General features: G+C 38.7%; 1 protein-coding gene across 13 annotated transcripts in view; it reads right to left on the reverse strand.

Moving 5' to 3' along the window:
* Positions 1-593: 593 nt before the first annotated feature.
* The window catches only part of COBL (cordon-bleu WH2 repeat protein), a 199,713-nt gene continuing 174,882 nt past the window's right edge, over positions 594-25,424 (reverse strand). For 12 of the 13 annotated variants that reach the window (XM_051798962.1, XM_051798956.1, XM_051798957.1 and 9 more), the window contains 5 exons: positions 13,416-13,519; positions 10,138-12,161; positions 9,398-9,517; positions 6,939-7,190; positions 594-1,909 (listed from right to left, as the gene is read on the reverse strand). In XM_051798962.1, the coding sequence (XP_051654922.1) occupies positions 1,892-1,909; positions 6,939-7,190; positions 9,398-9,517; positions 10,138-12,161; positions 13,416-13,519 (2,518 nt within the window). In that variant the 3' untranslated portion in view covers positions 594-1,891. The remainder of the gene's footprint in view (positions 1,910-6,938; positions 7,191-9,397; positions 9,518-10,137; positions 12,162-13,415; positions 13,520-25,424) is intronic. The other variant, XM_051798958.1, reaches the window with a different exon arrangement.

A 25,424-nucleotide genomic window follows, 5' to 3' on the forward strand; every position in this document is an offset into this window, starting at 1 on the left:
AAGTACTCATATAGGGTATTACACTAAAAGGGTGCTAGTAAGGAGAGGCTACACACCCAGGGCCTTCAGGCAACACTAAGAACAAGAAGGAGATCTGCACTGAATTTTGTCTTGCAACACCTAACAAAGGAAGCTCTATTTCCTGCTAGTGGGACTATCTGCAGCATTCAAACTTACGAGTGACTAAATCGTTTTCTGTGATAACATTTTCAATGCTAGTATTTCTGATCTTCAGCATACTGAGAAGACTTTTAAGGCAAAAGAAGGCTAATCACAATCAACAGAGGTTATCTTATTTATCCTACAGTGAGACAGAGCACCTTAATTCTGAATATTAGCTTTTCTAATGAGGAAATGGAGCATTATCAGTACTGCATCATTACTGAAATGTATATTAAGTGACATGTTGATTCTAGTTGGTGATTTCTACTGCATTACTAGGCTGTTAGTTGTGAGCTCTTTCCTGGCTTGAGACATTTTATATTAGACTTGAGATATCAAGCACAGCATACTGGTTTGCTTAAGTCCATCTCTAGCTCTAATTTCTTTCTGTAAATGGAAAATATTTGGCAAAAAGACCATTTCAAGCCATGTCAGGTTTTGATTTTGTTTTTATTCGTGGCACTAACAGATATCAATATTTTACAATATATAATAATATATAATATATAGTCACATTAACTGCAGATGGCTAAATATTCTTGTGCTTTCAACAGTCCATAACTATACATTTTAAATTCCAGCTCAAAAAAAAAAAAGAATCTGCCAGCACTCTAGTCTATGATTATAAAAATGTAAATGTACAAACTTCCTCTTCTTCAGTGTCATTACAATATAGGAAATGTGAAAAAGCATTTTCATTCGTCCTTTTTAAGTTAATCAATTCAACGAAATATTTTCAAAATATGTACAACAACTACCAAAGTAGTTAACATTTGAAAAAGATGCTGCTATAAATACTTGTGAGACAACATACAACAGCAATACAAATTAGAAATAAAGGGCCAACTTATGCATGACCTGAACAAGAGTCCACAAAAGTCCTGGTTACTGATATAAACCAGCTTCACTTCGTTTTGCAGCGCAGGAATGAATTCTACATCTTGGACCTCTAAGCAGGACTCTGAATCTTATTTAAAACCTTCACAGTCTGTTGCAAATAGAGATCCTTTAAGGTGGCTCAATATTTCTGAAGTGCCATGAACGTTACTAGGGTTCAGCATATCTCTGCGCATTAGCATTCTATACGTCATATCCCATAAGTAACTTTGCAATAGACACTGTCTCACATTCATTATTAATTGCCTGCTTTCTCAGAGCTCCACCAGAGATACAAAGTTAATTTAATTTTAAAAACCAGTGACTCCAGCATATGACAACTTAGGTACCATAACGTTTTTCTTGTGATTGTTTTTTATAGACCTTTATTCTGATTTTCACTCCAACCATTTACAGTCCTTTTTGAAATCAAATAAGAAGCAAGTAAATAGTTTGAAATAGTTTGAAATATTTTTAACAACTTAAAATGAATATTACTTTTCAGATAGCTAGTAAAGTTTTTAATTTTGCCCATAAATACAATTAAGTATTAACACAGGACTGCACAGTGTTTATATTCTTATTAACCTGCCAACAAGAATGGTTTATTGGCAACTTTAAATATTCAGAGGCAAAACACAATTCCTTGGCACAGAAGCTTTACAGCAGAGCAACATATTTCCCCCTTAGAACCATTATGCAGGAACACACAGAAAATTAACTACAGCTTATTTTGGCTTGTAGACGAGAATATAATAAACTTCTTGATGTTTTTTGCCACTTCAGAGCTTGAATGATGATTATGGATGCATACAGGGTTAGATTTTCCAATTATCTGTTCTTTTCATATGATTTAAACAAGCAGAGGGACCTATAACAAAGAAAAGCACATGATCATTCAAGATATTTTTAAACCTCCAACTGCTGACATTGTTAACCAAACATTCTCCTGTGAGGCTGCTTTCAAGCTTGGTCTCTTCATCTGCTCCTTGGGACTACTTAAATCTTATCTGTTGTTTTCTAGCTGTATCAGTTGGTTTAATGAAAGGTGCTATCCTTCCCTAAAAACCCCACAACTCATATATACTTACGTATGTTGCAGCTATTTAGGTTGTAATTACACAATTTCTGGAACACAGGTGATGTATTTTTCTCTGAAAATCCTTCATTGTGGAATGAACAGAAACACGGGCTATAAGTATGCAACATCTGACAGTCAAAATCTATTCTGTGTCAGCTAGCTGTCACTGGCCATAAAAATCAATTGATGAGTACTTTGCTTCCTGATTAAATGAAGGAAACTCCCAATGGCTTTGATTCAGGAAAATACTTAAACAAATGCTTATCTTCCTTCCCAGTCCTCAGGTCATCTAAGCATATGCTTAATTTTAAATTCATATGCTAAGGTGCTCTTCCAAATTCAAAGTTACTGAGCTTTGATTCTATCATAGAGATATACATTGAGGTCAGCGCAAAAACTAAACAGGAATCATGTATTTGATCAAGCCTAAATTTACCATTTTGTCCTTAGTATCCACGGCAGAAACTTTATTCTTGAGGAAAAAAATAGGTCATGATATAAATTATTAGCAAGGTGAAGAGTTCAAATTATTTTCAAGTTTCATCTTTCAATTCAAACAGCATGCAAATGCCTGCCTCTCATTGTGCATGGGAACTAGAATCGCTTCATAGCCTCATTTGACTACCTGTATATCAAGCTTGGCCAACCTTAACGTGGGGGCTCCTGCCCCATTTCCAGCCTACCAAAGCCAACATTAACTGTGGCTTTGATTCTGTAATCCTGTCATTGCACCCACAGATACTGATGGTACGAAACAGTATTTGTTCATTCACAATTATATATCTCTGCTTATGTGAGAACAGTCCACTGCTTGACATAAAGGTATAGAACTAGGCCATGCTTCCTAGAAGACACTCAACGTGCCATAATTCAGATCAATGTGTTAATTGTTGACAACCAACTCCAAATTATCCCAGTGTACACCATGGACTCATTGTAATGGTGCAGTAATTATCTTACCTGGCTCCTTTGATTGCCAACAGAATGATACACTGCACGTATCAAGGGTTCACATGACCTAATGCCTATGCCAAACACTGGCACGAATGCTTGTGGATACTGTGATGGAGCCAAATTAATTTTTAAAATCTCAGTGAGCAAACAGAAAGGGCTGCTTTGGTGCAACTCTTTGTTGGAAGATATATGGAATCTGCAGAATCTCCCTTGCACATACCATTAAGAAGTGGTCTATAGCAACCATTTTACCGTGACCCTGTTCTTCAGAGATATAACTTGCCTTCCCCACCATTTGCAGGCACATTCTCCTGTAGTATTTCTACCAAATCTCTGGGTACAACTCTACCTAAAATGAATGGACGGCATATAATCTAAAGGAACTTTTATAGCTTCTCTTCTTTGGTAAGATTTTTAATCCTGCATGGACTTGTGCTGCAACTATACCTACAGCTAGACATCTAACAGGTTATTTGCATGTGTAGTTATGTTTTTTTCCACAGATAATCATAGTAAATCCCAAGGCAAGTTACGCAAAACCAAAAATACACATGCATTGATATACAGAACTTCAGAAATCTAGCCAGGTTATTTTGCATTTTCTGAGATGGGAAATAGAAAGTTAAAAACTGGACATATAGATCTTCACTATATGATTCTGTTTGACACAACTGAAGGAAAACACTACTTCACTTTTAACATCAGAAGCTACAAATGGTACAGCTCTATGACCTGAGTTTTGCCCACCAGAATTAGCCAAAATCTGGTCTCAAATCAGCTGTTTATTTCCTAGATCAACTGATGCTCCTTTGCACATGAGGCAGACTGCATGGCTGGGAAGCAGGCTCCTTGCCAGTGAGATACGTTCATTTCTCAAGACAATTAACCACCAAAGGCACTGGGGCAGTCATCACGGTTGGTGGCTTTGCTTGATGCCACCTCCCTGACTTGCTGTTATACTTAGGATGTGTTGAACAATGTCAGGTTCCTTGACAGACCATTTCAAAAACTGAAGAAAAAGGTTACTTCCTGCACTTTGTCAGGTCTTTTCCAGTTGGGTAAATAAGTTCATCCTGTTCCTGTGACATGCCTGTGTCTCCGCTCCCTTTAGGTAGGATCTGTAGTGTAACCACTTTCTAGCAGGTCTCTAAACTGCTCTGCACTGCGGATGAACCTTTTTACTGAGCAGGCCCAACTGGGGACAGCAAGAGTGTGGACAGCAAGAGTGTGCAATAGAACAGAAGTCGTTTCTTCAAAACAAAGGGTGATTTATTTGCCAAAGCAGGCACAGTACTCCAAGAAATGGATTAAAGAAGAGCCAGCAGACTTAAGCACGTACTGCCTTACCTATACTTAGTATTTTCCTCAAGCACCTATTTCTGCTCCAGTTTGTTTTGGCTGACCCACTTAGAGACTGTGCCGTGCAGACCCTGCCTCTCAGCAAGGCAAGGTCAGCCTCCAGCAACTTCTCTCCTCCCTTCCTGCATAGTGGATCTTTTAACCTTAAAGTTCATGACTCTAGCAAATAGCTGTGTAATCAGGGGAGGAGTGGAGGAGTTGGCTTTTCACAGATATTACTAGAGCTCAAATGTTTGTTGGGATGCTCCTTATCTAGGCAATTGGTTGCTTTTTACATTTGGTTCCACTGACAGTCCCGTTTGATCTGCTTCCATTGCAAATATTCCTTCATAAATAAGCACTAAGTCACACATAACTAAGGAATACAGATTCTTCCCAGTTCTCCACAACATTACCTAAATAAATGACCTTGCTGTCAGAAGCCCTTGTCCCAGAAAGCTTTGAGAAGACAATGGAAGAGAAACAGATGCCATTACTGAACTGAACTACCTACTCTGCTGTCTAATTGCTGCAACCAAAATCTTATCAAGGACATGAGATCTCAGATGTCAAAGTGTCAAGATGACTTTTGTGTATACAAGGCTAGTTTCCATATCCAGTATCTGAAAGAACAGCACAGTAGTAAGAAAATCATACTCTGTCTTGGACAAAACACTGCTCTCTTTTATTTTCATAAAAGACCTACATAATGACACATACTCTTCTGTTGTTTCAATGTCAAAACTCCAAAAAATTACTCTGTCTTGGAAATGAAACAAGACAGGCACAGTATTTAGCAGAATACGTGAGAATATCTGGCGTATTTTCATGGCCTGCACTGGTTATCCAAGTGTTTTGAAATAAATCCACAACGAAATGGTGAAGACTCGGTTTCATGAGAAGAGCTACTGATTGCCTCAGAGACTTGGGCAAGAGCAATGCAATTGGAAGAACAAGAAATTTGGAAGGGTCAAAAAATAATTGCATCATGTATCCTTGAATGTCCAAATCCTGTTTTTTTTCTGTCAGTTGGTAAAGTAGGGAAATAAAGGTCTGATTTCTTCAAAATTTGTACTCTTAGAATCATAGAGTATCTCAAGTTGGAAGGAACCCATAAAGATCATTGAATCCAGCACCCTGCTCCTCACAGGACTGCCTAAAACTAAGCCATATGACTAAGAGCATCATCCAGATGCTCCTTGAGATCTGACAGATTTGGTGCTGTGACCACTTCCATGGGGAGCCTGTTCAGATGACCAACCACTCTCTCAGTGAAGAATCTTTTCCTATTGTCATCTGAACTTCCCCTGACACAGTTGCATTTCCTCATGTCCTATCACGGGTCACCACAGAGAGGATTATCAGCACCTGCCCCTCAGTTGCCCTCCTTGAGGAAGACATTGACTGCAATGAGGTTGCCCCTTAGCCTTCTCCAAGCTGAACAAACCACGTAAACTCAGATGCTCCTCATAATCTTATGCTTAACATACTTACTTTTCACATGAAAAATAACAGCACATCCAGATTTCTGATGTAATCAGAACACGCTGATGTAAATTTCCCTGAAACACTAATTTGTTTGTGCCATTTGTATGATTCTGTGGAATTTCTGGTTTATGAGAAATCATATTTTTTTGGCTACTTTCAAATGTTAAAATTTGAGCATATTTTTTCATTATCCAAAAGAGGACAAGTATGCAATGTTTACACATTTATGGCTGGCATCAGCTAAATCATGTGTTGGGAAAACTACATCTACTTTTGTACACTCCCTAAAATCCCTGGATCAAAATCCATTCTTGGATACTGCAGTGTAACATTGGGATGCTTCCACTAAGGCCAATCGATCTGCTTCTCTTCACCAAAAAATGCAGTGTAACTTGAGATTAGGAAGAAAAAACTTTGATCAAAGAGGTTAGTGAATTTATCCAAAAATCACACACAGGCAACTGAGCATTTAGCCATCTGGGAGATGACTGATTCACAGCTGATCACAGAAGTGAAACACATGCCATTCAATTAATAAAGTTCAGGCAGACATTAAATTGACCTCCCAGTTTTACTGACAGCTCTCAGCACATGCGACCAAGGTGTAAGTGTTGGGAATCAAAGTCTAGGACACACTACTGAAATTAGGAGAGAGTACTTATTTATAAATTTGCTTCAGGGTCTCATATCTGATCTTTCTTAAGTTCACCTTGTCTAAAGGACATACAGCATTATCTCAGATACACAGGAATGAAAAGGTAATGAAAATACTTTCTGAAATTATACACATGCTCCTGATTGTCTCTTTTAATAAAAAGTATTAACTATTCAAATTGTTGCATATATGCATAGGTGTGTTTCATTAGCTGTCCGAAGGTTTCAAATACATTCCTATCTTTGATTCAGCTAGAGAAAACAGTACATGTACCTTCTCCTGCTGGAAGAAAGAAATGTGCATCTAGAACAGCTTAAAAATGTCTCTGAAAACACAGCTAGCATACGTTGTTTCATCCACAGTAAAATATAAAAGTACATTTACCTTTCTTAACTTTGCTGCTGCAGCACCAGAGCGAATGGCCTCCATTAGAGCTTGCCTTGCCTCCAATGGGTTACCTGTAACTGTGGCAGAGGATTTAGGAGCTGCTGCTGACGGTTGAATGGGAGGTGGTGGCGGCGGCTGGGCAGGGGCAGGTGGGATACAAAGCTGCTCTTCCTTAAGGTCTTCTGCCTTCTGCAAGGATAGTTCTGCGTCCCTAAAACGCTGCAGCTCTTCAGAGGCCGAAGAGGAGATCTGCTCATGAGGCAGTTGAAAGAAGGTGATTAATATCAAGCATGGCTAAACTGTAATTATTTGACAGTTGATGCACTTTCATTTCGCTTGAATGATGCAAACCACATAGAACCTTTGTTTGCTCATGGGGTCAAACATCTGTTACTACTCACTCACATCACTCAGCTGGGCTGATTACTAGCATCGAGATTTTGGCATTGAGTCTGTCTCAGAAACTCAATCTATTTACTGTGAGATCCAGCATCCTGTAACTCTTCTTGGCATGTAAGGTAAGAGAGAAAGTTGGACTTGGTATTAATTTGAAAACAACCGCAATGGTTTTGGAATCAGGGAGATATATTAAAGCTGAAATAGCCACCCATGAATCTAATTACTTTTTTGCAGTCTAGGCTGCACAGAAATAATCTCAGATGACAGGGATGATCTTCCAGATCTGAGCTCTCAGACATAGCTTTATTGAAAAAAATGCCATTAAACCCAAAGTTTCCAGCCATACTTGAAAAAGAAAAAGAAAGGACCAGAGAGAACTATGTGAAAGCACTGAGAACAAAATCAATTGATTCTTCTTCCAAGTGTATTTCTGTGGAATTTCTGAAACTAAAATCTCTGCACAAGTTAACAGCTTGGAAACTCATCCTACTTCAAGTGTATGCACATGAAAAAGACAATCTTGCAGACTAAGCCAGCTTTTCCATCAACTATCTCAAGAGATACTTTTGCCATTAACACCATTACTAGTAATAATCGTGATAAATTGTTAGTAATTACAATTATTTGGCAATAACTAGGAAATTCAGTATCATAGGCCACATAGGAGGTTTCTAAGCAGATCTATTAGAATTCTCAGAGAAATTGAGACATAGAACTTTTGTGGTGAAAAATTAAAGGATTCATCTCCCATCAAATAATCCACAGAAAGCTCCTGTATTCTATTCCCTCACTGCACACAAACAATATATATATATGAGCATAACATCATGTTAGATAAAAGATGAACATTTGAGATAACATAAAAAGGACAGCCCTTTCATCATAGCACATCTGCATCGTGCCCTGTACACATACAAACATGGTCATTTAACTAGCACAGGTGACACAGTGAAAAGGAAGTGCATCGTTTCTAGGCATCTTTCTCTAAAATTATGGCAAAAGCTTCTCTGCCAAAAAGTCTCTGTGATGACACACTATCACTTAATTGTCAGACCCTCTTTTACACAAATTTACATTTATGCCCAATGAATGCAGAATGCAGTTCAGTATATGTGCAGATTGTTGCTGGTTAGCACATCCTGCTCACAGGCTCAGAGTAAGCTGTACCCTACCTGCAGCAAGTGCAGTAAGATATTTAGGGATGAAGTAATTCCCTAACACAGGAAGAGACATTTTCTATCTAATGCCAGCTATCTGAATATGTGCTAATGAACTGAGTCATTGCATGAGGGAAATGGGAACCTCCTTGCCAAGTACACATCTTTGGCTGGATTAGTCAACTGAGTGAAAACTAAGGCTAGAACAGTACAGGTTTTGGCTATTAGGAAAAAGAGATGCTTTAATGATTAGGTAAATCAGAGAGAAGGAATCATCCTGCTGTAGTGAATGTTGATGGAACACCAAAATCAATTACTTGCATGCTGCTTGCATGCACCATGTTAGCAGATAAACGGCATGAAGAAGGTCTAGTGTGTTTTCAGGTAACTGAGACTGGATGTATATGGTAGGTAATGCAAATATATTAATCTAACTGCATATTCCTAAAGTACAACTTCTCTGTTCAGAGAAGTTGTGGATGTCCCATCCTTGGCAGTGTTCAAGGGCAGTTTGCATGGCACATTGAGCAACTAGATCTAGTGGGAGGTGTTTAAGGTCCTTTCCAACCCAAACCATTCTACAATTCTATGCCACCTAAATGCGAAAATGAGGAACATTTGATGTCTTCTATGTACACTCCCTGTAATTGGTTTGGATTTCTATGTCCTTTCTAAGTTAAAAGCACACCATTTGAAAGAGTTTAAGTTTTATAGCAGAGGATAGAATTGGACTTGCAATACTCTCTGCCTAAGTCAGATCTGGTCTTCTGTCATATAGTTTCCCCCTCAACTTCTCCCTTTGCAGCATGATGTTTAGTTTGTGGCATATCTGGGTGTATTTAAAACACCCTGTAGGAACAGACTGCACTTTAAGGATCACTTACCGTCTTGATTTCTTACCTTTTTCAGCTTTGAGGTGCCACTGTGGCCTCTAATTGCTGCTAGTAGGGCTGAGCGCGCATTCTCTGGCTCAGCATATGAGGGTTTCCCGTGATTGCCATTTAGTGCACTGTTTGAAACCTAGAATATGAAAGGAATAAACCTCACATTGTTATTAGATATTTACTTAGAGATAGCTTGGAAACACTTTTTGGCATTTGTACCAGAATGCAAACTATGAAGACTAATCAGTCTGTCTTTTTTTGGGCCTGCTTTTAAAACCCTTACTCACACTGAACAGTGAGGATATGTGTAGATAGTAATGCTGTACTTAGAGATGCAGTCTCATATCCCCTAAGCATGAAGTCAGTGGCAAACAATTATTATGCCCTAGTAATACAAAATGCAGTTTTCTTTCATTATAGTTATTCACAGGTTTCTCCACTCTGTGTGTTCCTGTTTTTACATAACATACTGAAATGAGGGTTCAGTTCTTAGACTAACCTCAATTACCTCTCGTTTATGCTGTGTCTATGCACCCTCTGCCTCTTCTAGCTAGTGCAGTAGCCGTGGTGTTGCATAATATACAGGATATGCAGAATAAGCAGCAGCTTGGTCTGTATTTTGCCATTATAAATTTTTCAAATGCCTTGTGTTCTCCAGCTCACCAGCAACTGTACCAGTTATAAAACCTCTGGTGTCTGACAGGGTGAACACAGGGCTCTGCAGTCTGAACAGGTTAAAAAATGTTTCCACTTTACCTTTCTGAGTTTCTCCTTTCCCCCTCCTGTTTGAATTGCTTCCATTAGGGCACTGTGCAGTGATGTGTCTTTTGGAACTGGTTTCTGGATGACAGGTTTGAACTTCTTCTTTGGTCCAAAGATATTGGTCTGCACATTAATATCCACTTCACTGACAGCATTAATATCTGAATCATCAGGTTTCTCCTCCTGTTCTGACTCTGCATTTGCTGGTGCACCGTTTAACTCAGGTGACGCTTTAGACGAATTAACTTGAACACCATTAGCAGGAGGCCATTTAGCGACTCGCAAAGATGAGCTGAAAGAGGATGGGACTCCTTGGAGGTCAGGAGACTTAAGAGATGAGGCTGAATTAGTAAGGGTCAAAGTCTCACATTTCTGGTCAAACATGAGACGTGTCTTTTTCTCTGCTATACTTTGTTTGCTGTTTAAACCACGATCCTCTTCTGCACCATTGTTATCCTTTGAGGAGGATTTAGTAAGTGGGACACCACCATTCTTTTTATAGAAACTCAGAGGAGTTGCTTGATTTGGTGCCCTGATATTAACTACTTTATTTTCCAAGCCAGAATTATCACCAGGTGTAAACCTGTGGGATGCTTTCTGACTGCAAGTAAAAACACTTGAAAGTGTTTCTCTTGTTTCTGCTGACTCTGTTTCCACAGGGCTATATTTGGCCACAATAATACATCTTTTTGGTGAAACTTCTGCTTCAGTCTTAACCTCTCCTGCCCCTTGCTTGTTTTCATCTTTCTCATGATATTCCACAGAGTCAGACTTAAAGGTAGTTGCATTGATGTGTCTTGCAATGGCAGAGGCAACATACTGACTGGATGTTCTCCTATGTGGCTTTACAAATGGAAGTTCCAGCTTGTCCTTATTAATGGTTGGGGCTGCTAATGGTGTTACCTGAGACTGTGTAACTGGAAGAGGTAGTTTGGTCCTTTCATTCTCAGACTGTCTTTCGGCTACCTGGGTAGTAACAGTTTGTGGTGCTACAAGTTTTGGAGCTGCAAGACAGACAGGTTTGTGTTCATGTTTTACAGTAAAGGGCTTAGAGCTCGTGGTGACTGCTGACTTTTTAGAAAAATGCTCAGCAGAGTCATCACTTTGCTTTTCCATAGAACTTGACCTCCAGAACGCCTTCACTTTCCCAATATGAATTTCCTCACTTTCATCAGAAGAAGAACCTGGTATGTGTTTACTAACACCAGTGTTTGGGCTTATAAGGTTGCCTAGTTCATCTATCTTAATGGCACCAGTGGAGAGTGAAACTCCTCTATCGAAATGTCTTACTTCAGGTCTGGGAGGGACAACTTTAAAGGTTGTCAAACCCATTTTAGGTTCATAGTTTGATCCTGAATTCTGGGCACGATGACACCATGTAGGTGCTGATGGGACTTCTTCTACTTCCACTTTTTTTGCTGGTGGCCATTTGATTTCTAATTCTGATTTACTTTTTTTCAGAGATCTTTCCCTGCTACTATATTCATTATATGGATTTAGCTTGTCTTTTGCTGTATTGATTTCAGCTGTGGTCTTGGAGTGAGATGGACTCAGCTTAGATTTACATTCCTCAGACTTCACACCATGTTTGGGAAGGGGCTCCAGTCTTAAGTTCTTTTCACTTCTTTTTTCAAAGGAGGATGTGAGAGATTCAAACATATCTCTCCGCTGTTCCACAGGCAAATGACTGAATTCATTTTCAGATGGTTGCTGATGTATTAGGTCTTTTGATACGCATATAGCTCCACCATCTGTGTGTCCCTTATCAAAGGAACTTGCATTGTTGTTTTTATTTGTCAAGTTTCCTGTATTAACACAGTCGATTGAGATATTTTGTGGAACCCTCATCTCCATCTCTTGATTTTCATCTGAGTTAGAGGTGCTAACTTCTGGAGCATCGTCTATGACTGTTACTGGAACAGAAATGGAAACATCTTGGGCAGCCTCAACTTTTCTTATATGTGGGTTCAATGCTTCATTGATGTAGTCAGAGTCAGAGTTACTCATACCATCCACCGCTGCGAAATACACATACAAAATTACATATTGGCAGTATTTAAGCAATATGACTTTAAATCACACAAACAGATAGCACAAGCTTAAGCAGACCAGATATTTTAGTTACACTAAAAGTAACAGGAGTATTTTTATGCTTTTATTACAAAAAAAAGAGAGGCCTGGGTCCTTCTTATTGTCTGGTTGCTGATTATGATCAGCCAAATATTCCTGCAGTCCTCCTGCTTCAGCCAGTGGGAAACATACAAATACAGCTGAAAGCAGAATTTCATCTATTGTTCATACCTTATCTTTGACTAACTTATCTCAGTGATAAAAGTTTCACTGCATGACTCCGAAGGAGAAATATTTCTGAGAAACAGCAAGCAACTCCAAATTATGTTTCCCAGATCTGGTTAGTAATAACAGCCCAGCTGAAGGATTTCCTTGAACAAGCAAAAAAAGAAACAGTACTTTTATTTTTATTTCATTCTTCTCACCCTTTATTACCAGTGACTCCAGAAGCCTCATTGTGCAAGAAGCTTAAATATCCTTTCAAATTCACTGGCATAAATCAAAGGTTACAAAACAGAAGCTAAGGAATTGCCACGTTAGAGAACTCGCAAGAAATCAAATCAGAATCTAGTCCACTGTAGAAGTATTAAAATAAAGATAGGAAATTTTAAAAAACTATTCAATGCCATTTTTTGACAAACCAATAATAGAGAAGTATTTTTAATCCACAGTAGGAAAAAGAGGAGCACAATATGACATTCTCTCTCTTCCCACTAATTCATGTTTTCCCATTTTTAACTTTTAAATATGCCTGTTAACACAGAGGAGGTGTTGGCTACAAAAAGGTCCCATCCTTTTTCCACTTCACTATGATAAAATACAAAACAGAGGCATTGTTCATTAAACACAGAGCTAAATTCACAACTGGTTTAGCTTCACTTAAGTCAGGGAAATTATACCAAATTTGGCCTATAAAATGTGTCCATTAACTACTGTTCATCTCTTTTTGGTAGCAGACACTGAAATACAATGATGATCGGATATACAATTTGAAAAATATTCAGTGCAAGCCTACAAAAGATGGCTGCTCCTGAAGCAAAGGAAGAGCAACCACTTTGGGTGGACCACATTCTGCCTCAGACCTGTGAGTTGTTCCCAGTGATCTTAGTGAGAAATGTAGAGGATGTGTCAGAGTACAACTGATTATTCTGCATCTACTGGTTATTTCTCTCTCTTTTGTACTTAAGAGGTAACTTTCCTACCTTCTAAATCTTCATCCAGGTCAGCCAAAGTCTGCTGGAGTTGTGCTTCAATGAATGTATCTTCATTGTCATGCTTAGCCAAAGCCATTGCTTCATCTTGTCTGCTACACGAAAGAGGAGAAAAACTTTGGGTCTCTCCCCTACTTTTTAGCTTTGCACTGTTGCTCTGAAACACATCATCATTTCACCCCCCTTGGTTCCACTGGTATTCTGAAACTCATTCCCCAAAGTATGACAAATATGTAGCCTGAGAGACACATACCACCATACTGACACATTCACAACAAGGAAGGATCTTGGTGGTGCCTGAGCAAACTCAAGTGTGCTGGCAATCGAAAGACTAGGATTAATAAAGCCTGTTGCAAAGAAATGGTTCAGCTTCACTGTGAAGTACACATTTCAGCTGGACTGCAGAAACACAGCATATGCCAAGACAAAGTTTTTGTGTATCCATACAATTGTAAGGCAGATCACTAGCCATCCTGTGCACCCGCTGTATCAATATATCTGCACCTGAATTAAATAAAAATAGCATGATAATGAAAATAAAGATAGCTAATGTACTGTTGGACAATTGCTCTTCATCCTGAGGGGTGGGAGGGAAGGAGAAAAGAGAAACTAATCCTTTGAGAGTAGCTTTTAATGAAACATAAAAAGGGACCTGATTTTGCCAGAAATCTGATGAAGTTGTACAATGGTCTAAAACAAGTCTGAAATCAAAATGAGTGCCAAGTGTTGTCTTAGCTTATTAAAAGAAGAAAAAGAAAATGAAACTAACAAAAATCCTAACAAAAAAAACCCCCTAAAATTAAAAGAAAAACAACGTGTGGCAACCTCGTACAAAACATGAAAAAATTTAGAAAATAAAATCATGACCAGTAGAAAGTTTTTATCTAAATAATCGAAACTAGAATTTCACATTGGGTAATTCATTTTTCCCAGTTATCTCAGCTGAATTTAAGACATCGCTGTCTGTGACCTACTACCTAAGTTTTGCCCTTGTGATTAGCCTATTGAAAAAGTAATTTTCCATTCTAGCCGCACTTAAACTAGCTTTGGTCAGGTGAAGCAGATTTGCCCTTTTCAAGATCAAACCCTTAAGAGCACAGATACTTAGAGTAACAGATGATACATTTTTTTTTGTAGTTTAGCAAACAAATGAAAATGCCTGAAAATGCCATTTATCTGCTGTCTTTGAAGATATTAATTGGAATAAAAATTTGGTGATGTTTCCTGACTTTGATTTAAATTATGTCCAACAATGCAGATTCCTTTTTATCTATTTGATTGTTTGATTTTTCCTTGCTCATACCAGGAGCAACTGAAAGCACATGTTGAAGAATCAGGTATTTAATTTTATTTGACTTCATTATTTATTTGTTTAGCATTCACCTGCCCTCATGTCTTTTGTAGTAGTCTTGGAGCCCAGTCCTTCTACTTGTACCTGAACTGCCTTGCACTTACAAAGCTGAGTTCAGGTATGTGGGATCAATGAAAACAACGAAGTACACCTTGAAGGAAGCCTTCCAAAACTGTCATACACACATTCTTGTGTACCTGGACATACAGACAGGATTAATTCAAGACAGCAAGGCTTCATGTGTGCCTAAGTGGTTTCATAAACTGGAATCTAAGGCAGTATTCCGCACTGGTTGCTTAAATACAGAAGAAGAGACACAGTACTCTGTGACTGGAATACAATTTCTTCCAACATCTGCCGCTGACCTGAGTTTTGACAGGTCTTGAACATCCCCACAAGCCAATGTGAACTAATGATGCTCAGGCTCAACACCCACACTGCAAGATTCATCATAAACCGAGTTTTCCCTGTGATGGATTACAAGACCAGTGGCACAAATCAGTTGAAGTCTCCCATGGAGGAAACTAGTGCTGTAAGACTGCAGTCCTTTTGTACCCTGAGGCACACACTCACACACATACACAAATCCATGAGATTACTCATTTAAGCAATTTGACAAGAAGATTTAAACTTATTGCAGCACTCAGGTTGGGAGAGAAAACTAGCAAACAAAACTTTCAACTTGAAGATGGCAGAAAGAATGAACTGAATGAGTTTCATAATGTTTTCACAGTGGAAAGTTCTATAAAATGATTATAAAATGCACTCCTCCAAGTGCATTTTAAAGCAATTTATTTGCAAACTCAGAAAGAGCATTTTCAATGGGAGAACTGCTCAAACTGTGCACCAGCTAAGGTCTATCCAGTCTGAAAGGCAAATATCACTTTCTTCTTTATAAAGCTGGTCTTGGGGAATAGTTGTACACAGCTGGAGGCAAATAAGAGACACACAGTGAGACTCTTTCTCTAAGTTACTGTGGAGAAGTTGCTTCCAAAATCTTGGACATTACACGACATAATTCCAAAAAGGCCATGCCAGCTCACCACTTTTTTGGTACCTGATCATATTTTTCTGTCTATTGCCTGACTGTTCTAAAATACAGCCAAAATCTGTTTTACTAAGGTTGCCTGTGCTGGGCTTTTTACAGGAAATAAGAGAGACTATTAGGTTGAGAATTTTATGGGCAATTTATCTAGAAAAACATATATGGGATGAGGACAAGCATTCCTGGACTCCAAACACAGAGCGTAGGCCCATTGCACTGACCAGTTCTTTTCTCACATCTATCAGTGGGAAACTTTCAATGACACCTTACAGCAATATTACCCTCTCTTTGTTGGGCACAAAAGTCAGAAGAGGTCTCTTTCATTAATCCTCTGCACTTATGCAGTGACTATATATAATTTGCCTCTCAGTCTCTGCTTCCATCTCCTTATCTAGACAACTGGGAAAATAATATCCAATTCACAGAATTTTTCTGAAGGAAAGAGAACAATGCAGTGAAAATGAAAGGATTCTTATTTGTTGTCATAGAGGGAGCTTCAGCAAAAGCAGATTTTGCATTTCTAAATCTCTAAAAGAGCTGTTGTTCAACGCATCTCCAAATTCACATTCAAAGCAAGCCTGAAGGTATAGATTAGGCCCAAGGGTTTTTCTTAAAATTCTTATCACTGTGATTTTAAAATGGGAAATGTGTTTTGTGAGGTGAAGGTCTTGTAGTTTCCAGTAGCTCACATGACTTACAAACATGCCTAAGATGACTCTTTCTCACAGGAAAAGGAAAACAAAAGGGCCTCTAAATTTTTTTTTCCATAGCCTTCCTCCCTTCTAACCCTATATACTTTTCTTTTGTTGACAGCTCTCTTTTGGTCAGAATCCAAGAAAAATATGACTTATTTTGATACCATGTTTTACATTCTGGATAAACATTACCAGTGGCATTTTCCCATACCCACTTTTTTTTTTTTGACTTTGGGAGGAACTTGATAACCTTTATGCTGCCTTTTTGGTAAAACGTGAGGTGCTAAAAATACAGCATTGGTGAGTATTTAGCCTATGCTCGAAATGGCAAATGTGTGCAGTTCCTGGAAGCCTGTGCATATATTACTTATGTAGATTAGCAGAGATTTGTGCAAGAGCACAGAATGGAGCAAAGTGACTACTAAACTACAGCATTTAATGTTCCACTGAGCTCAGGCTACAACTCCTAATTGTTCCTCGGCAGTCATTTGCACAGTTGGAGACAAAATGAAACTTATAACAGCATTTTACCAAATTAGTGCCATGGGAGACAGACATTCATGAGAAAGTTTACATTCTAAGGAGAGAAAACGCTCCTATATAACTAGCTGGAAATGCTGCATTAAAATAAACCCAAACCAGTTGTAAGACAGGGGATTTGAAATGAGAGAAGCTGCCATTTTTTTATAGTTAGAGCAGCTTTAGCTGTGGGTCTGTAAATGACAAAACTGACCCAAGTTTCTCTGAGCACTTCCTGCGAGTTCTGGTGAACCTCGTGTATGGTCCCAGAGATACATCTCCTACCATAACTGTTGAAATAAAACACAGACCTATGCAAACTGCAGAGAAAGGACCAAGGAAGACATTCAATCATCTAAACACAGGCACCTGGTGCCATTTTAAATGCTGTAGGATATTCAAGACATCTGTCTGGGGCTGGTAGACGTAACATGGAAGACAGAGAAACCCATATCCTACCTGAGTGGCAGCAAGTAAGAAGAAACAGTAGTAGAAATGTCTCAGGTTAACCAAATATGACTTGAAATCTTGCTCTTTGCACAGTACTAGCTGCATTGAAAGACTTGAGAACATGGCTCCTGTGAATCTGTTACTAGGGAGTAGTAACAGAAGAGAAGGGAGACAGACCCATTGCAAATAAGTCAAATACAGACAGGCACACTGTGCAGTGGGACACACAAGAACGTAATAACAGCTATGAAGTAGTTCAGTGGACATTGAGAACATTCAGCTTCTCTCACATGTGTCTTGGGCAGCTAAGAGGGACTGACCAACATGAAAAACCTGATATGGTTACTCCAGACTGGACTTTGGAGAACCCAGGCTCTCCTCCCAGCTCTTACAGTCCTCCCAGCCTGATACTGGGGACTTACATTAATCCATCTGTATGTATCTAAATTTGTCCTCTTTAAAATGAATCCATGATATTCACCTCTTACACAACTGCTGGAATGAGAAATGCTTCTACCTTGTGTATATATCAAGGTGGGTATTACAGACAAGACTAATGCTCAATGATTTTAAGTAGTAGGGAGTATGGCTGAAGCTTTTTGAAAACTATTCAATCAGGCCAGAAAGAAAGCATTAAGTAAAGTCAGGTTGTTTATATCTTTGTTTTTGTGAGTGAGGCAACAAAGTACTCTTCGAAAGTGTACGTAACTGTGTTCAGATTAACCAGTGGTTTATACAATCCTAAGGACCATGTTTCTATTCTTTGCATTTCTTACCCTAGATGACTTTTTTTTCATTTCCTTTCAAGGAAGGAATGTAACAGCAGCAGGAGAGCAGCTAGTGTAAGTGCTAGACTTTCTGGTCACCTAAGTCATGACCTGACCGGGAATATTGTCCATTTCTACTGCCTCCTGTGAACTTGAGCATAAATTTTTAACCAAAGCCTGTTAAAATTCAAAAGTTGTAGACTGAACAGCAAACTTAGGAATGGTGACATAGACAAGTCATCATTTGTCTTTGATGCAAGATTTCTGAAAGTGGCAGGCACCTAGGAAAGGGAAAAAGCACATGGTCATAGACTGTTGAATGCCAGATAACCTTGCTTTTTATGTTTTTAGATGAGCAATAAAAAAAAGCTGCACATATTTTTAAGAGTAAGGTACAGGGATTATTTCCATTCCAAGTGTTCTAGTTTGTATTCTGTCTAGTGTCTAGTCTAGTGTCTAGTCTTGTGTCTAGTCTAGTTCTGTGGGACTACATCAAACAAAGATCTTTACGCTGCATTTGCACCTATGCTGAATTAAAATCATCAGAGATTGAATTAAACTATGTTTCAATCCTGTAATACACAGGTCCAGCCGCGTCTGCAGATATACTACCACCCAATTAACAAAAAAAATTGCAAATATAGGTGAGGAGGAAAATGAAGTAATTTTTCAACAGCAGCTCAGTTTATGGTCCTTTTATAGTTCTCCTCCACGGTTACTGGTCAAGAATCTAAACAGAAAGCAAATGAAAATGCTTTTGCATAGCATCGTTTTGTGGTTTAGTGCTAGAAATCTCTAAGCTTGTTACATACCAGGGTGATTTTAAGCTTCCAGAGTGCCATGACATATGTCAGTTCCAGGGTCCTGCTGCATAAGCAGCAGCTTGGAAGTTGCTGTACAGCTGGAAGCATGCCCCCACTACCCCCTCCTCGCACAGGTCTCTGGCAAACAGCTTCTCAACAGGAAAGCCTGCAGGCGGACGGCATTGCCAGAAAAGTGGAAAGTGGACAGGAAAGTGGACTAGCATGATTTAAATCTTAATATAGCCATATCACCTGTGCAATACAACACTGCAAGTTAAAAGATGGTACAGTTATATAACTTCTCTTGGTTTACACCGAAAAATTAGAAACAGAGCAAGGACCAGAGCCTTTCTCACCAGAAGACAGAGCTACACCTTTAGCAACTCAAGCTGCTCTCTAGTATTTAAAATATTCTACAGCTCCAAAGTATACAGCATTCTTCTAGTGGATGAGTTTAACAGAAAGGCTAATCTGTATTCTTGTTCTGTAACAACTGTGAGTATCTGTTACTTAACCATAATATCCTTAATATCTTTGCTACATGAAGGTCTGCCAGCAAAAAAGTGCACAAGAGTATTCAAAATTAAAGAGTTTTCTGGAACAAGAGGAAAGGGAAAGCCAAAGATAAGGAAGGAAAACTATGTAAGAAGCAGAGGCTTACAAATCTGTCGGACATCTGGGTCTTAATAAATAATTTGTCATCCCTGAAGTTCTCCCTGTCACTTTAACCCTTTCTCTACCTTCCTAGTCCTTAAAACAGTTTTCAAAAAGGTAAAATGCACCTACCCAGTTAAAATAAGATCTATTCTATAGAGAAATAACAGAATAAAACTTTCTCCTGTTTCTCAGAGATAGTTACAAGTGACATGCAATTGTACCAGAATGTGTTTATGCACAGAGGTATATATAATACATAAATACAGTGCTATTTTTTCATTGCAGTTTTTCTCTTTCCTTCCTGCCTGCCTTCTGCTACTCACTGTTTTTATTTCCTCTGACCAGCTTGGCCGCTGAATTCTCTCCAGCTACTGACTTCTCCTTCTCTCCTGTCTTTCCCAAGTGGAATACAAAACCCTGTAACATTTGAATTTGAATGCATTGAAAATTAAGCAGAACAAGTTCACCCACCCCTATAGTTTCAAGCTTTTGTTTTAAACTAACTCATCAAAACCCTAAGAGTTTAGTAGCAAACAGCAAGTACTTCTCAGAGTGGTAACTGAGAGGACTCATCTCCTCCCAGTAGCTTCAGCAATCCTGATCAGAGCCAAAGGTAACAAATTCTTCCAAGAGAAAGGGAGGAAATGGGATTATCTCTGTCCAGACTCACAACATGAACTGATCTCTGGAGGGTTCCCCCGCCCCCACCCTATGTCTTCCACTAGCTGTACGTGAAAAAATATTCCTCTCTCATGGCTACTGAAACAGACACTCAGGGGAGGGGAAAATCCCTTTCAGACCTTTGGAAGGTATTTTATCTTCTTGTCCCACACAAGTCTGTATTTATTTAGGTTTATAACTACAAAGTTCCCTTTACATTTTAAAATACTTTTATTTTTAAACATTTTAGTATATTTAAAACCTTTTCAAAATTTAAAAGAAGGCCTTGTATTTTAAAGTGTTCATCCTGCTCTGAGAGAGGCCAGTGGAATCAGCCACTCCTAAGACCCTTTTAAAACCCTGATTTCAATTGCTTATAAATTTGAGAAACTACACATCTTTGCTAGTGACAGTCCAAATGACAATTTATATCATGCCCGTGATCATACTATTATTTTATTTTAGCCAAAATGTTCAAATATCTTCCAAGAACTGTATTTGGAGGAAAAGGAAAGCTGCATTTGGATATATGAAATGCTGTTTAATACTCAGTCCTCTGAAAAATGTGGTCCTGCGTGGTGTAACTGTTCACCACTCTGCCTTGACCCCCTGCCCATCAGCTCTCCTTCTCTAAAACAGGAAAATGCCACCTCTTCATATCATGTGACCACCGTGCAGAGAAATGAATTAAAGCCTACATGGCACGTGGATACTAGTGAGACAAGAAAGATAAAAAAAGCAAAAGGAAATTAAATAGTCCTGTTTACAGAACAGCATTTGAACTGAGTGAATGGTGGTATATTTGTTTTATTAACTGAGCTCTGTAACTTAGAAAGAAAATACAACAAAATTGAGTACTACTTTAACTTTAGAGACATTGTCATACTGTCCAGAAGGGGGAATTAAGGTTGAAGGGGGGAATCTAAGGTTATACAGAGAGCCTTAATATTAAAGTTACTTAATTTTGAGTGTGTGACCTAGCATCCCTAATAATATTATTTTAACATATTTTTTAATGTGTAATTATTTATAAAGCTCCAGACAGTAGGTGCGCATGATGCTTTATAGGCATATAAAATTGTCTGATCCCTGCCCCTAGGAGCTTGCGTGATGACACCACACAAGGGATGGGAAAAGAGGGGGTATGGGAGGACAGGGTTGCAACACTGTGAGATCATGAGATGTACTTACTGCTACATAAGCAACATTTCAGCTTCTCTGTGGTTTTCTTGTTACTCATTTAACACTATATATTAAAATCTGGTGAACAGATACATAACACAGAGACATCAACCGTAAGAAAGGATATGAATAAAGAGAACTATGTAGTACAACGTTCAGAGTCAGCAGTTAATATTAAAACATTCACAGCCAAACGTTGCATATAGTCAACTATTTATACGGTTTAGCCCTTGGCACCTCCAGCTGAGGTCTGGGTTCTGCTCCACCAGGTACTGTACAAATGTATCATGAGATACGATAGCTGTGTTATGGCTTTTACCATAAAAAAGCAGTCAGTGGCAAAAGGGGGTATCATGGACAGAGAGACCAAGTTGGTTTAACAGGTAGAGCTAAGGGTAGAGTGTTTTGACACTTGTTTTGATATTCTAATTGCTAATTAATATGTGTATTTAGATCACTATTGCTTGAAGAAGAATCCTAAAACCAAACCAAATCAAACAAAAAATAGTGCACTTGCAAGTTGCTCCCATGTACTGGAAAACAGCTTGGAAACCCTAGAATCCATGTACCTTCTTTTAGAAATTTCTTTTTCCCTGCTCTGGGAACTGAATGAGAACCGAGCTCTGCTGTGGCTATCATTTCTGTTTGTCCAAAGTCTGTGGTACATGTCATTTCTGATTCGGACATACTATTACCCTGCTATGTGCTGACAAACCTATCGCATGTCAAAGACTGTATCCTTAAATGCTCACAAGTTTCCTTGACTTCAGCAGATGAAGAACCTGACGTGATATTCTGATGCTATCAGGCATATCAGTCACACAGAGATCACCCAGGACACCCAGTAAACAATTCTAGAAACTTGAAGAAAAATGAATTTAAAACTAAACACACAATTAACTAAAGTAAGAAACATGGCAAAATATTCTTGATCTCTTGAAGCACAGGCTAAGCCTCTGGACCAAATGTAGGTAAGAACTGTGGACTTGATTCTGCTCTTCACTGCAGTTCTTCACATTTGCATGTGTAAAATACTACCTGGATCTTTTTATAGCCCTTTACACTCTAAATATAATTTGCTTCCACTTTAACGGTACTTCTCACAACCCACAGAGTACAAAATGATTTTAGTACACAGCATTATAAATTCTTAGGAATTTGTTATTTCACTGGGTGAAAAGCCCAAGTTTTAGTCAGTTTTACAATTTAAAATTACAAGCTAAATGTTTCCATTACTCTTATTAACCTTTTTTCCCCAAGCCTTGGCCAAATTAGTCACTAAATAAAATTTATGGCTTTAGTAGTTTTTAGCTTCAAGGAGGACTCAGATTCACTGCTGTTAACCACCGCTACTTTACAGTAGCAACATGTTCTTCCAATTTTCTTTGTTGTTATCTTCCTTTTAGAATTCAGTTAGATCTTGGTACATGGATCACTAGTGTACCAAGAAGAAGATGGAAAGGAATGAATAAGCTCTGCGCAAAAGTTTCCATTAAGTTTTGTAGCTTATGAAATATATTTAAAGCTCTGTATAGCTTGGTATCAATTATTCACATTTTGACTTGTCTGTGGACTTAAGAGGCTGGTTTGGTCCTGAAAGTAGCCTGTTCATCAAAGAACTTTGTACAATTTCAGAGTTTCCAACACATTTTATTAGTGGGGTGGCAGCTGTTCTGACAGTGGAAGTGGAAACTGGTGTTCTCCAGATTTGGATGTACTCAAAATTGTACTCAGAATTGATTTATATCCGATTAAAAAAAGAATTGCATGCAAATAGGTTAGAAAAATTATTTTTTCCTTCCTTCTATGCTTAGGAAGTGGCTTTTGAAAACTTAGTAACTTGACCTCAAAAGGATTTAGAGAAGCACAATTTTCAAAGCTGTTTTGTTTACCAAGACAGGTTAGGAGTGGAATTAGATTTACGTTCAAATATTACTGGCACATTTTAAAAGTTATTACTGTCAGTATCACTGTTATGTCAATCTAAGAGGTTGATGACATAAGATTAAAATACATCACGAACGTTAAGTTTTTGCCATACGCTAAAGCTGATCTGAAGAAATTTTGCCTTCCCACAGCCTAAAAAATAAATAGTATTTATAAAAAACAACTGCATTCTCCAAACAACGACTGTATCCTATTTTAGTCCCAAATCATTCCTTTAAAATTATGGATATATTAGATAAATACACAATATTTAGCACAATAAAATCACAGAAAAAAATAAGTTGGAAGCCTAGTCCAACCTCCTGCTCCAAGCAGAGCTAATTTCAAAACCAGACCAGGCTGCCCAAAGCTTTGCCTGCATGAGTTCTGAGAATCTCCAGAGACGAAGATTCCTCCACTTCTCTGGGCAACCTCTTCCACTGCTTAACAGTTCCCAGTTTAAGGAATTTCCTCCTTATATTCAATTTTTATTTCTTTTAGGGCAGCTGGTGACAGTTGCTTTCTGTCCTTTCACAGTGTATTCCCAAGAATATCCTATGAGAAGCCTCGTAGTCTTCCTTTGGTTTAGGAAAAGACTGCAATCAGATCCCTCCTAACCCACACTGCTTTCCCAAAGTGAACTACCTAGTTGAATCCCTTGCCCAAAATACCCCATGTGCTCCAGGGCCCCAGCCCTCTCAGTGGCTCTCCTCTGGACCCTCTCCAGGTTGGCAATCTCTCTCTTGGACTGAGGGCCCAAGGCTGGACATGAAACTACAGCACTGGTCTCACAACAGCTGAGGGGGGGAAGTTACCACCTCCCTGACTTCAACAGGCAGTGCAGCATACTATCCTTCCAGCTTCCTCTCCTTTGGCTCAGCAAGACCCCTAAGCAACAGTCCTGCTGGACAGCTAATGAAACGTCCTGCTGTCTCTTCTATGTGCACTCTTTCCAACTAGTAAAAATTTCACGTTTGTGTGGCAAAGAAAAATCTAAATCTATAGAATATATATCTTTGGTTGAAGGAAGAGAATACTGACTTTCAGGAGGGAGTGTGTCACAATGACCTATGGTCAATCTTTAATTGGTTAAAAAACCAGAAAAAGTTCCCCCACATTGCAGATTATTAATATTGTTATTACAGGGCTTTGCTTTGATGTCTTTGCTCAACAAAATGCTAACTTCTTCCTCCCCCACTGAATGTGCATGTGTGTTTTTCTAGCCAGTCTAGATCCTGCATTTTGAGGAAAGGTGGAATAGCCTATTTATCTCACAAGGATCAATGTAAGTGTACTGAAATCAGTGGGTTGCTTTTCTGGATCTTAATTGCAGTTACAATACTAGCCTATCTAATCCTTCCAATAGAAACTGCTTCGCAGCCTAAGACACAGCAAAAGGACAAATCACAAGAAAAACGTGTTTTTGAGCAAGTATCTAAGCGAGGCTTGACCTTGTCCCCATTGATACTAATGGATAAAGAAAAACCTTAAGATCATTCCAATAGGTTAAATACTGACTTTGGCCTAATTCATCCCTAAGTCATCCCCCACTGCATGATCGAAGATGAAGTTCTCACTCAGAAATGTGTGGAAGGAAATAACTAGGTCATGATACATACCCTTATGAAGGGGCTACAGATTAGCAGCTAAATGGAGAGAGACCAGAAAGCACAGACTTTGTGTCAACTGAGAATTCAGAGGAATTTCTGGCCCCTGTTCCATGACTCTGCAGCATCACACAGAGCGGATCCCTGTCAGTATTACCAGGCCACCCTCCTTGCTGGAGGCACAGCTTCCTATTTAGCCAGTTTGTATTTGCAAAGTCCTATAAATTTTGGGTTCCCTTTGCAGCCCTGCCACCAACTATGTGAGTTTTGGCAAACTAACAGTGTCAGAGTCATTTGTGCTTGAAGGCAGTTCCTAGTTAAATTCCAGGTTCTTGTAT

This window comes from Manacus candei, unplaced genomic scaffold (assembly GCF_025592945.1).
Source record: "Manacus candei isolate 608988 ecotype Guabito, Panama unplaced genomic scaffold, ASM2559294v1 h1tg000049l, whole genome shotgun sequence".
Lineage (NCBI taxonomy): Eukaryota > Metazoa > Chordata > Aves > Passeriformes > Pipridae > Manacus > Manacus candei.